This window comes from Chelonia mydas, chromosome 7, assembly GCF_015237465.2.
Source record: "Chelonia mydas isolate rCheMyd1 chromosome 7, rCheMyd1.pri.v2, whole genome shotgun sequence".
Classification (NCBI taxonomy): Eukaryota; Metazoa; Chordata; order Testudines; family Cheloniidae; genus Chelonia; species Chelonia mydas.
The window spans coordinates 7,157,589-7,170,265 of NC_057853.1; the positions used below are offsets into that span (position 1 = coordinate 7,157,589).

The 12,677-nt window shown below is 42.8% G+C and overlaps 1 protein-coding gene across 9 annotated transcripts in view; it reads left to right on the forward strand.

Moving 5' to 3' along the window:
* Positions 1-12,677, forward strand: part of SLC25A26 (solute carrier family 25 member 26) — a 144,275-nt gene that overhangs the window by 115,250 nt on the left and 16,348 nt on the right. For all 9 annotated transcript variants that reach the window (XM_037904422.2, XM_037904424.2, XM_037904421.2 and 6 more), the window contains one exon: positions 2,598-2,667. In XM_037904422.2, the coding sequence (XP_037760350.1) occupies positions 2,598-2,667 (70 nt within the window). The remainder of the gene's footprint in view (positions 1-2,597; positions 2,668-12,677) is intronic.

The window sequence follows — 12,677 nt, forward strand, 5'->3', positions numbered from 1 at the left end:
CCAGAGAAAAAGAGATGGTCACTTGCCTGGTTGGCCCAGGACGCTTGCCCGTTTTGGTCTCCCCACCCTTCGAATTGATGTGTTTATTCCCCATCTCTCTCTGTTTTGCGTGTGTGGGGGTTTGGAACTCTGTGTGAATCACAGAAATCAGAGATGGAAGGAAATTCATTAGATCATCTTGGCTGGTCCCTGCCAATTTAGGATTATTCCCTATAGTAGGATCTTGAGTACCTTCTCCAGTCTATTTTTAAATGACTCAGATGAGAGGGCTTTCCTCACTTTCCTAGGGAGACTGTTCCACAGTTTAATAGACCTCGCTGTTAGGGAATTTTCTTCCTGTTATCCAGCCTCCATTCTGCTTTTGCCTAATTTCATTGAACTGTTCCTAGCTATGCCCCACTAAACAGTTTTCCACCCTGTTTGGTTCTTTGCAAATACCGGTTGTCAATTATAACCATAGTCTATGGGAATTAATCACCATTTGCCTTGCTTGGCTGGGTCCTTGTTTTTACATAACTCCACTGCAGAGCCAGATGGGTTCTTTTCAGCACAGCTTTTCATCCAGAATAGCTTTTCTGAGAGAAACGCAGCATGTCAGCATGTGGGAGAACCTCTGGATTAATTCATAATTTAACATTTATATAAACACACACAGGACCCTCCTTTAGACTGCATAAAGGAACTGAATAAGACCTTACAGAAACAGCATAAGTAACCTAGACTCTCTAGCTGCACATAAAAGCTCAGGACATGGGCTTATGGCAGAACCCTAGCAGTCTGCCCTGCGTTTCCCTGCTCATTCTGCAGTCGATCATCCTGGTGTCTGCTGTGTTTTGAATAACAAACATGAACTTTTCAGGATACCAAGTTTTAGCGTATGAAGTTATAAAGATATGGAGGGAAAATGGCAAAAGTCCAAATGTGACTTAGACTCCTGTGTCCCATTTTCAAAAGTAACTTTGTCCCTTAGGAGCCTGCATCACTATTGAAAATGTGATTTAAGCTCCTAAGTCCCTTTTGAAGATTCCACCTTTCATCTTAGACATGCTCTCCAGGAGGGACGAATTGCACGAAAAACTGCATGTGTCCAAATTGTGTGCATTAATCATGATGAGCATCCTAAGATTTTGGAGCATTATGAATCCACTGTTTTGAAGAAGGAAAACTGGCCGTCTGCTGTGGATATTATCAGTTTAGAAATCCATGCTGGAAAGCACCCTCCAAATCAGTAGGAAAAAGAATGGCTAGTATGAGAGACGGATCCTTAGTAGTTTAATAAAGCAGAGACACAACTATTTAGCTATGACAAACACCAATCAACATCATTTGTTGTTTGATTTTGCCACATACAAATAGAACATAAGCATCAATCACACAGAACAACGAAGTTACCAAGGAGAATCTATAGATAGCATTATATACAGAGTCACCCAATGACAGAAGAATGACCAGGGCCATACTGAGATGTTCTCATACAACCAATCAGGAGCCCCACACTGGTATCACTGGGATTGGGCTAGTGCGGTTATATGGTTATTTACAAGAGAATCTTGGCTTTGCGGCATAAAGGTAGCAAGGTTTTAAAGGACATCCATAACTGTATTCTTGTATAAAAGAGGAATAATGCTACAAATGTAAAGTGATGTTACTGATTTCTATGATGGCAGCAGCTAGAAGAGTTTAAGATCAGGCCCCCATCCTGCTAGGCACCGTACTTGAACCTAATAAAAGTATAGTCCCTGCCCCAAACAAGTTGTAATGGAAACCGAAAAGATGGAGATAAACAGGGAGGTTGAAGATGAGAGGGCAAGGGACCGGTGAAATGATCCTATTTGGTATAATAAGCAGCCAGCCTGGCATCCTCACAGTCTGTTCATTGCACCATCTTGCTTGCTAATAGCAATTTCACTGATCATATTGTATGTTTGACTTGATTCTTAACGCCCGTTGCATGGAAAACACCATGGATGTCAGTGATCTCATCTGTGTGTGTATAAATGATGATCTAAAATAAATGGATTGGCGCATGATATGTGCGGAAGAGAACAACACATGGTCCCTAATCACATTGGGTAAAAAATCAGGGACCCACCTGCATTGAAATATATTAAAACAGGAGTGATTTTTAAAGAAACGCCCTGGAGTGGCTTGAGGGAATAGTTAATATTTTATTAAGCTATGGACTCCTTCCCCCCACCCCCTGCCCAAACAGGGATGTTAGGCACATATGGGATGGAAAGGCAGGACTGATTATCAGTTTTTGTATGGGTTTTTTTCAGTTTTCTGCTTTGCATTGTTTTATTTGCCAAAAAGAAAATAAATTCATTAAATATTTGCAAATCTGCATTGCTGCAGACTTAAATACATACTTAGCGAATCCCTGTAAGTGATTTACTTCAAACCCTCTTCAGTTCTTTCTCACTCCATCTGCTTGTTCGAGTACAAAAGTTCCTTGGGAAAAATCACTTATTACATCACTGAAAAATGCTGCAAAAATAGCTTTTCACTTGAGTTCCCATCTTTGGATTTAACTCACAGGGGATCGGATAGATTCAAATGTTTAATAACTTCTTATTTTCCTTTCTCTTTAAACACAGGATCTCTGGTCATGGAAGCAGGGTCACGTGGTTGATTCTTGGCAGTCGGCAACCTGTGGAGCTTTTGCAGGTGCAAAGGATTATATGTTATACTGGGAACTGCTCAAGAAGAAAGGGAAAAATGTGCAAATCTATTAAGTATAGCAGAACAACATTCCTTTGTAATTCTAGTTTGTTTAGAGGAAAATGGATCCAGTTGTTATTTGGAAGAAGGAAAGTCCTTTACCGGGCGTGGGGAAAGAACACTGAAAAGGGTGTCTGCTTGAAAGACAACCAATTTGTTTTTGACAAATTTCTGTTATTTAAAAACCAGGGGCCTGTCAGTCAGGCTTCCAGATTATCTTGTTGTTGATTTGTAAAATCCTCCACGAGGAGAGGCTTTGCTTGGGTGCGGGTCTGTGCAGCTGTCTGCCCCAAGCTGTTCTCCAGGGGTTTAAGTGATTGCAGGGAGAAGCCATGATTCACCATTCATGTGACAGCTTTGACAGCAGCGCAGATTAAGGAGAGTCAGGAGAGCAGAGGATAGCACTGCAACAGCCTGGAGGCAGGACAAAACATCTGGGCAATCTCCAGACGCTAGCACAGGGAAAACGAATGGCAGAATACAATATCGCACTATTTATTACCAAACAAGCCAAAAGTTAATTGAATTCTTCAGTAGGCCTCTTGGCCTCGTTCAGCCTACTGTAGATGTTTAAAATAACTTTTAAAATGTCAATTAATTAATGACTCATCAATATATATGACAAGTTACAGAGAAGAAAAACAACAAACTGTCTTAATAGAAAAACCAGATTAGTCGTTAAGAGATGAACGGCCAGAGCGTTTCCCAAAGGAAGTAAAATACAGTTTAAGATTCCAAATTGGTAACAGAATAGATGAAGGAATAAATCCTGTTTAAAAGCAATAATAGGGTTTCTGAAGCTGGAGATGAATAACAAATAAGTTTTGGCTTTGGTAATCTGCTGATTTACCAGAAAAGGGCCTTTAGATTGTCTTTAAATAATTAAAAAATAGGGATCTAAATATCTCTTATGTACCTAATTGGATATGAAGTTTCTGATCTCCAAGTATTATTATTGGTAATACTGCAATAGAGATCAAGTCACCAGTCAAGCCTTCTGTTTGGTATTAGGCACTGTAGATATACATAGTAAGAGACAGTCCCTTCTCTGAATAGCTTACAGCTGAAATAGACCAGACAAAGTCTGATTATCCCCATTTTACAGGTTGGGATCTGAGAACTGGTCCACACTCAGATTTTACACTGATTTAACTAAATCAGTGCAAACCCTTGCATGGATGCAGTTATATTGACATAAAAGTGTTTATGTCCAAAACCAATTGTACTAGTATGAAAATTTTAAAATTAATCAATATAACTCAGGCCTGAAAATTTAGATCGACCCAGCTACATCGCTCAGGGGTGTGAACAATTCACCACTCTCAGCACCATACTTAAGCCGACCTAACCTCTAATGTAGATGTAGCTAGGTTGACGGAAGAATTCTTGGCCTGGATCAATGCTAGGGGTTGTGTTGATTTAATGAGATCTGTTTCTAAACTGCTATTGTTAAATCAGTGCAAAAACTGCATGTAGACAAACCCTGAGACATAGAGGAATCATGTGATTTGTCCAGGGACTTCTCCCAGGAAGTCTCTGGGAAAGCTAGGAATTGAATTCAGGTCTCCTCTGAGTCCCAGTCCAGTGCCTTAACCACAAAATCACCCTTCCTTGCCTTGTCCATTTGATTCTGCTCAGGGTGGTTGTGACTAGAATTGTTACCACCTACTGGCTTTTAGGTGACCTATGCTCACCCCCTAGTGAACACATGTGAAAGAAAAAAACGTCCAAGGACCTGGTCCTGTGAAGTGTGCCCAGTTTCCCCTGGGACTCATTGGCAAAGCCATAAATGTGAGTCCAGGACACTCAGCATTGCACAGTGGTCAGTCAGGACCTCACAGGTTTGCGTCTGACCGTCTGGACTGGCTCTGCAGAGGCACCCTGTTTTGAACTAACTTTTCATTTCCATCGAGTCCCGTCAGCATTCCGCATGGGGGTTTCAGTGCCATTGACCGCAGTGGAGCTATGCACAGTGCATAAAGTTAAGCACGTGCATTATTCTTTGCTGGGCTGGGGTCTAAAGTTTGTTGGATATGTTGTAGCAGATGGAAAACGTTCCTTCTTTTACACTCTGCCATTCCCTCTTTCCTCCTTCCTGGTTTTTCCCTCTTTTCTCCTTTTTCCTTCCCACCAACAATATTCACACATCCCCTTGTTTTAAGACCAGCTTCAAAACTCATTGAGATTAAGAGGAGTGTTTCCACTGACTTCACTAGCTTTTGGATTAGGCCCTTACTCTTTTACCTCCTCTCCCCATGACATGTAATAGGAGGGCATCATATGTTGATCTAATCAGACATTGCCTCCAATGTCCGCTCCTTTGCTACAACGAATAGTTCCCTGTTTCTGAAGTCTGTAAATGTTTCTGCAGCTAAAACATATCTGCGTATTAAACTGCCTGCGTAAATTTGTAAACTTAATCTATTTTATGAGGAGGTCGGGGGAGAAAACCCAAATCTAGCCACAGATGCAAACCCTCCATAAATAGAACTATGTGCGTATATTGCACTAGAGTGATTGTAATTCACCACATTATAACCTCTGGAAAGGCAGAAAAAGGCTTTTATGCAAGTAACAACTAAGCCGTAATCATTGTGATGTTACCAATACCACAATGATAGTGTTGAGACACAGAGAACATGTTGGACTCGTACTTCCCTTGTGTTCTTTGCTCCACCACAAAATTTGACCAAACATTTTAGAGGTCAGGAGAACAGGCTTGGTGATAAAGCAAACAAGCTGAATACACAGTCCTTTTTTGGCTTCTAGCTCTAGACAAATTGTTGGATGTTTTCTAGCTTGATCATAATTTAGTGTTTGGTGGAGAGAAAACAGACAGCATCAGTATATTGAATTCCATCCAAAACACCTGTTCCATTAACGCCTGTGAAATTGCAGTGACTAAAGTCAAAGATCTGTGAGAGACCTGACTGTCTTTCTTATTGTTTCTGCACATTTTTACACATATGCAATCAATGCACTTATATATATAAACGCAGTAACCATGAGCATAAATGTAAATGAGACATTGAGTTCTTTCTCTGCCAGCTGTTAATAATCTAATCCATAGGTGCCGTGTCTTGATTTATGTAATTTCTTCTTCCTCTCTGGTCCCTTGGCCAGAGATGATGGTTAGAGAAGCCTGGGGGCTGCTCTAATTTGTGCCATCTGGCAAGGATCCCAACAGACCTTCTGTCAGGTGAAGAAAGCCAGAGTGCAACCTACTCAGGTCAAACCTCAAACTCCCCCCACCCCCAACACATATTCTATAATGAGAACGGCAGGGAATGTGGTGTAAGAGCCATCATAGGTGTCTATGCCTTCTAGGAACTAGCACATGCCAGGGAAGTCGCTGTTTGAATAGCACAGAGGGAGCAGAGTGGGATTCAGAGTCTGCCCCAGAATGTCAGGATGCAAAATCAACAGGATGGAAAATAATACTATAAGCTATTGTCATGGCACCTGGGCCACTGTTTCATTCTGGTGAGCTTGTCTTGCTGAAGATAAAGCAGAAACAGAAGGGGAGAGGGTGTAGAGATGGGTGATGGAAAATTATTAGAATTATAGGCTTCCATCTGAGAGAACCTGAAAATACAGAGATTCTTTTGTTTGGAGAGGAAATGAATGAGGGGGACACGATAGAGCGATATAAAATAATGAACAGTGCAGAGAGGGAGGATAGAGTACTAATGGTTAGACCTCAGTGCCCTAGGCCTGCCCGTCCAGTGTCCCATCTCTAGCTATGGCCATCTCTGATACTTCTGAGGAAGGAGACCGACCAACCTCCCTCTCCCACCCACCCCGACTACATTGGGGGCTCCTTCCTGGCCCCTGCAGGTGGCCAACTGAAACCCTGAACCATGAGCTTCTAGGAACATTAGATGTAAATTGGGAGTGAGCCCTGCCTGCTACCATCACAAGCATAGAACTGCAGTCATAAATTTGTCCAGCTCTCTCTTAAAATTAATTAAGTTGTTTGCCCCGCACCTCCTATGAGGAGGCTGTTCCAGAACCTCAGCCCTCCGATGGTTAGAAACCCTTTTTCTGATTTCCAGCCTGAATGTGTTCATGGCGAATTTATATCCACTTGTTCTTCTGCCTCTGAAGGTCTGAGCCTTAGATACTATGTTAATGGGGCTCTAGAAGTACCTTAATAAAATAAATAAATCAGAGCTCCTATTTCCCTTTCCCATATCACAAGAACAAGAGAACACTCAGTTAAATGGAAGGCCAACCAGTCTAAAACTGATCAAAAGAAATACCACAGAATTTAACCTGTGGCACTCACTGCTGCAAGAGGCCAAGAGCTTGGTAGGACTGAAAAATCTGGACAATTAGGCTGTGTCGACGCTAAAAAGCTTAGTGTACCAATGCAGCTGCGCCTCTGTAAGATCTCTCGTGTAGCCGCTCTATGCCGACGGGAGAGAGCTCTCCCATCGACATAATTAAACCACCCCCAACGAGCGGCAGGAGAACTCTTCTGCTGACACAGCACTGTACACACTAGCGCTTATGCCGGCATAATTTATGTCGCTCAGGGAGGTGCAAGATTCACACCCTTGAGCGACATATGTTTTGCCACCGTAAGTGGTAGCATAGACGTAGCCTGGTATAGATAATGAGAATGTGCATAGTTACAATAGAGAAGGTAAAATTTTTCAAAATATAAACTACAAACTCTAAACCTCCTGTTCTAGGGCAGGTCTGATGGGGGTTAGGACGAAGATTCTCCTATGGGCAGATTATTTTATCGTAGTCCAGTAGCAGCTTTCTTGCAACCTGGGACCTATGTCCAAACGTTGTAACTGGCGGTATCTGGTAGTGACCACTGTCAGAGGGTGGGTGCTGGGCTAACTGGGTCACTGACCTAATCCAATATGGCAGTTCCTGTCTGCAAAAGAGCCGGAATGTCACTTCAATGCAGCGGAAAAATTCTCTGATTAAATATGCCCTCTTTCTCCAGGCCATAAAAAAATATGTGGGGCTGCACATGAATGATTGATAGACTGTAGTGACACAGCCACCGACAGAGTGGAGGAGCGAGTCTTGTGAATCATGAAGCACTGACAAGGTCTTTTTACGTGTTAAGTGGAAGGTCGCTGTCCTCTCCTTTTTGATCTAATTAACTCTGACAAGATTACACGCTGGGCCTGAGAGCCTCCTTAACCAGAAAAGGCAGTGAGGAAATCTGATTTCAAGACCTTCCTTTTGCAGGTACTCAGATCTCCAAATCTAAACGGATTAAATCATTACAGATCAGACAAATTGTCCCTAGGTTCCTGTATTCTGTCCTGGTTTGATTCTCCCTTTAATAGGCCATATGGCTCTGCTCACCAGTACATGAGAGTCACCGGTCTGCAAAGAACTCTGGTAGCACTATACAGTGTCAATAAGGCATGCACTGAGTAGATTAAGAACTGGTTGACAGCTCTCAAAAAGTAGTTGTCAATGGGGAATTATCATTGAATGTGGGTGTGTCCAGTGGAGTTCTACACAGATAGGTGCTAGGCCCGATGCTATTCAGCATTTTCATCAATGATGTGGAAGTTGATATAAAACCACTGCTGCTCAATAGCAGGTGACACAAAGATTGGCAGAGTTGTAAGTGAATCGGACAGGGCAGTCATGCAGAGTGATCTGGATCACTTGGCAAGCTATTCTATTCAGCCAAAATGCGTTTAAAACAGCCAAATGCAAAGCTATCCATCCAGGAGCAAGGAATGCAGGCCACACGTACAGAAGGGAGTCTGTGTCCTGCAATGAGGTGACTGTAAAAAGGATTTAGGAGCCACAGTGAACAAACAACTGAGCATGAGCTCCCTGTCAGATGCTGCAGTAAAAGGGGCTCATGCGACTTGTGGGTGTATAGACAGGGGACGAGTGAGTTGGAGCAGGGAGGTGATTTTTACCTTTATACATGGCATTAGTGAGAACAGTCCTAGACAGCGTGTACAGCTCTGGTGTTCACATTTGAGAAAGGGGGTTGAAAAATCAGAGAGGGGGCCAAATAGAGCCACCAAAGATGATTTAAGGGCTGGAGAAAATGCTGTACAGCAAGAGATTTAAAGAGCTCTGTCTGTTTAGCTTACCCAAAAGAAGGCTAAGGGCTTGTCTATACTTAAAGCACTGCAGCAGGACAGTAGCCATAGCGCTGCCTACACTGGGAGTTAGGTCGGTATAGCTGCCTTGCTCAGAGGTGTGGATTTTCCAGACATAAGTTGGTAGTGAAGACCAGATCTTAGAAGTGACTTGATTCCAGTGTCCAAGTGTCTTTACAGGGAGAAAATCCCAAGATCTAGCCTCTTCTAGCAAAGTAGTAGATTCTTCGTCTCTTGATGTCTTCAAATCCAGACTGCCTGCCTTTCTAGAAGACATGCGTTAGTCAAGCACAAGTTACTGGGCTCACTACAGGGGTGACTGAGTGAAATGTTAATGGCCTGTGATATACAGGAGGTCAGAGTAGGTGACATAATGGTCCTTTGTGGTCTTAAGCCCTGTGAATCTATGAAAGGTCCATGCTGCACCTAAGCCCAGAGGAAGCATGTGCTTAACCCACAGGGCTGATCTGGGATTTAGGAATTAATTTCGCCAATAATGTCCTTAGAAGCACCTGGTGGTTACAGTGGTGTCACCTGCAGCTATATGAAAAATGAAGAACTGGGTGCCTGGTTGGATCCTGGTTTGTTGAAGGGGCCAGCAGACTTTCTGGTGAACTTTGGGGACTTTTTCTCTTGATTCCAGGAGTCCTTTATGCTGGCCTCTCTCTCTCCAATGCAGGCCCAAGGATCTTCTCTGCACTCTACGTGCTGGTGTCTTGGGGCATAGTTTGCTCCCACTGTTGCCTCCAGGTATGTTGCAGGGTGAGAGGAGGGGAAGCATAAAACAAGTTGCCCTCTGTCCTATCCACAGGATGTGTTTTTGTGGAGTGCCTGCCAGAATCCGCAACACATGCATGCACTGTTCGGCAGAGCTATCGCAGGTCCTACCTCTGCTTCCCTAATGCTGGGGCCTGAGACAGCACAGACTGTACTATGCGGTAATTTGCTCCGTTCTGCTTCCTCCCAGATCTGGTCTGCATGGGGAAGGAGGAATGGCAGTAAATCGCCAGTGGGAGACTAGCCTACGGGAGTTTCAAGGATTTTGGGGTTTCCTGCCTCTATGTTTGCTAAACAAAAGAAAATCACCTCCCTCTGTAGAAATTACAGAATCCTAGAAATCTGTCGGGCTGGAAGGGACCTCGAGAGGTCATCTCATCCAGCCCCTTCCCCTGAGACAGGGCCAAATATACCTAGATCACCCTCGGCAGGTATTTACCTAAGATGTTCTTAAAAACCTCCAGTGATGGAGATTCCACAAAGTGCCGTGGAAACCTCCCTATTTCAGAGCTTAACCACCCTTATAGTTAGAAAGTTTTTCCTAATCGTTAACCTACATCTCCCTGGCTGCAGATTAAGCTGGTTACTTCTTGTCCTACCTTCAGTGGACCTGGAGAACAGTTGATCACCATCCTCTTCATAACAGCTCTTAACATATTGGAAGACTTATCAATTTCCTCCTCAGTCTTCTTTTCTCAAGACTAAAAAAAAACCCTGGGTATGTTTAACCTTTTTAACCATAATGCTTTTACTTAACCCAGGGGGTGTGAAAATATCACCCACTGTTTAGGAATATTTGCCATTGAGAAATGAATTGCAGAGAGGATTGCAAGCTTTGGGTTTGGTTTAGGCCAGTCATTCGACATTAGTGTGTGTACAGCATGTATGCAAATGATCCTAATGTACAGCAGTCACTGTAACTTTACATGATACAGGAAGCAGAAATTTGTTCTCAGCGAGCATGTAAAGCATGTTCACAGTGTTAGATTTACTTATCGCTGTGTTGGAAATATTAATGAGCGAGCAGCCTTCTCTTTGTGTTCAGTGTCGGTGTACATTCTCTGTAGGTGAATCTAGATGCTAACGAGCTAAGCAAAGACTCCAGCCCCCCTCTACACCGCAACTATAAATGAGAGAGTCAGCAAGAGAGTGAGTTTGTCTGTGGGGGGGCGGAGGGTGAGAAAACCTGGATTTGTGCTGGAAATGGCCCATCTTGATGATCACTTTAGATAAGCTATTACCAGCAGGAGAGTGGGGTGGGAGGAGGTATTGTTTCATGGTGTCTGTGTATATAATAATGATATTCTGCAATTTCCACAGTATGCATCCGATGAAGTGAGCTGTAGCTCACGAAAGCTCATGCTCAAATAAATTGGTTAGTCTCTAAGGTGCCACAAGTACTCCTTTTCTTTTTATAAATGAGACAGGGGACCCAGTAACAGCATGGTTGTGCCTGATCTGGTTACAAAGTGTTTAAAGGTGATGGTGCAGCCAGGACCTTACTGCAACCCAGGAGCTTTGGACAGTCCAGTTTCAAATGCGCTTCTTTGAAATGGTCAGGTCCTGTCTACACTACAACTTCCTTCCATTTATAAACCAGGTTAGGGGACAACCAGGTAGGAACCAAGTCCCCTGACACAGTTATAGTTGTAATGCAAATGGGCCCATTACCTTATTAGCTGTAGCCTGTCAATGAAACTGTTCTTGGAAAGTAATAAACCTTATGAGCTTACTCTAACAATTATCTTTGGCATTTTGGAATAAAGGCGGGGCAAATTGATTTTGTCACACCCATTGCCTTATATAAAACATGGCTCCCATCACGGCCAGCTATAAATTTTAGATCTAGTCAAGCATATGCAAACGTGCATTTAGTTTAGCTGTTCCGTTGCTGCATGTCGTGTTCACGACGCACATTATTATTGGTGCTGTCATCATTCTAAATCAATTCTTAGATCTGTAAGAAATACTTCCTGGTGTGGGAAAAGGAAGAAATTGACATGCTAATGGCAAAAAAGCCGAAAAGATCCAAACAGACATTTGGGAAAATGGAGAACTACTCAGCCTAGATTAAACCACTGGATAAGAAAGTTTGGAGACATTGTATCCGAGAGTAAATTGTAGGCAAGCCAGGCGCTGTAGCAGCCTAGATTTATACCACTGCCAATGAGAAACTTTGTTAGGACTAAGAACGCTTTAAGAAACTGCCAGGCTCAGTTGAGAAAAATAATTTAACATTATGGAGACGTTCGTAATGACTCCATAGTCTGTCCTGAGATTTGCGCTTCAAGCAGGACTAAAATCCCTGTGTTTCACAGTTTTACACTAATCCTGTTCTGTGGGTAAAGGAAAGACTTTGTTAATTTGGAAGTGTTTATGAGTATTATTTTAGCTACTTTAAAAGGACAGCATTGACATCAGCACGAAAGGTTCTAACCAAATTGTTCTCTCAAGGCCAGTTGGTCATTTAGTCCAGAACTGGCTTAGAATGGAAAAGAAGTCTGACCTTAAGTTAATATGGAGCAAGAATGGGCTGGCACATAGTCTAATTTGCTTAAGGTCTTCATATTGGATTCCTGAATGTAATCCCTTTTTCTGCTACTTACAGGGGCATAGACCCCTCCAAAGCAAAACTGATCAACCAACCTACTGTGAGGAGAAGCTGATCACCTTGATCCACTTATTGCTTGAAGTTCCCTGATCAGTTTGAGAACCATGGGCTTGCCCGTACACATACCAGACAACAAATACCTAATTGTCACTGAATGTTGCGTTATGAGCCATATGAAGTTTCTCCCATGCAATTGATATAGAAAGCTACTCGAAGAGCCAGTTGGCCTTCTTTTTACATGAAGAATGATGTTGATATTGGAAAACTCAGAAGAAGAGAGAAAGAGAGAGCAGAGTTAAAACACCAGCCAGAGGATAAATTTGCAATAGCTTACAGATGTAAAGAGGTCCTGTTCCGTGCCCCCCCCCCCAGAGAAATAAGATCAATAAGGTACCACAAGGACTCCTCGTTGTTTTTGCTGATACAGACTAACATGGCTACCCCTATGAGATCAGTTTCTCTCTATTCCA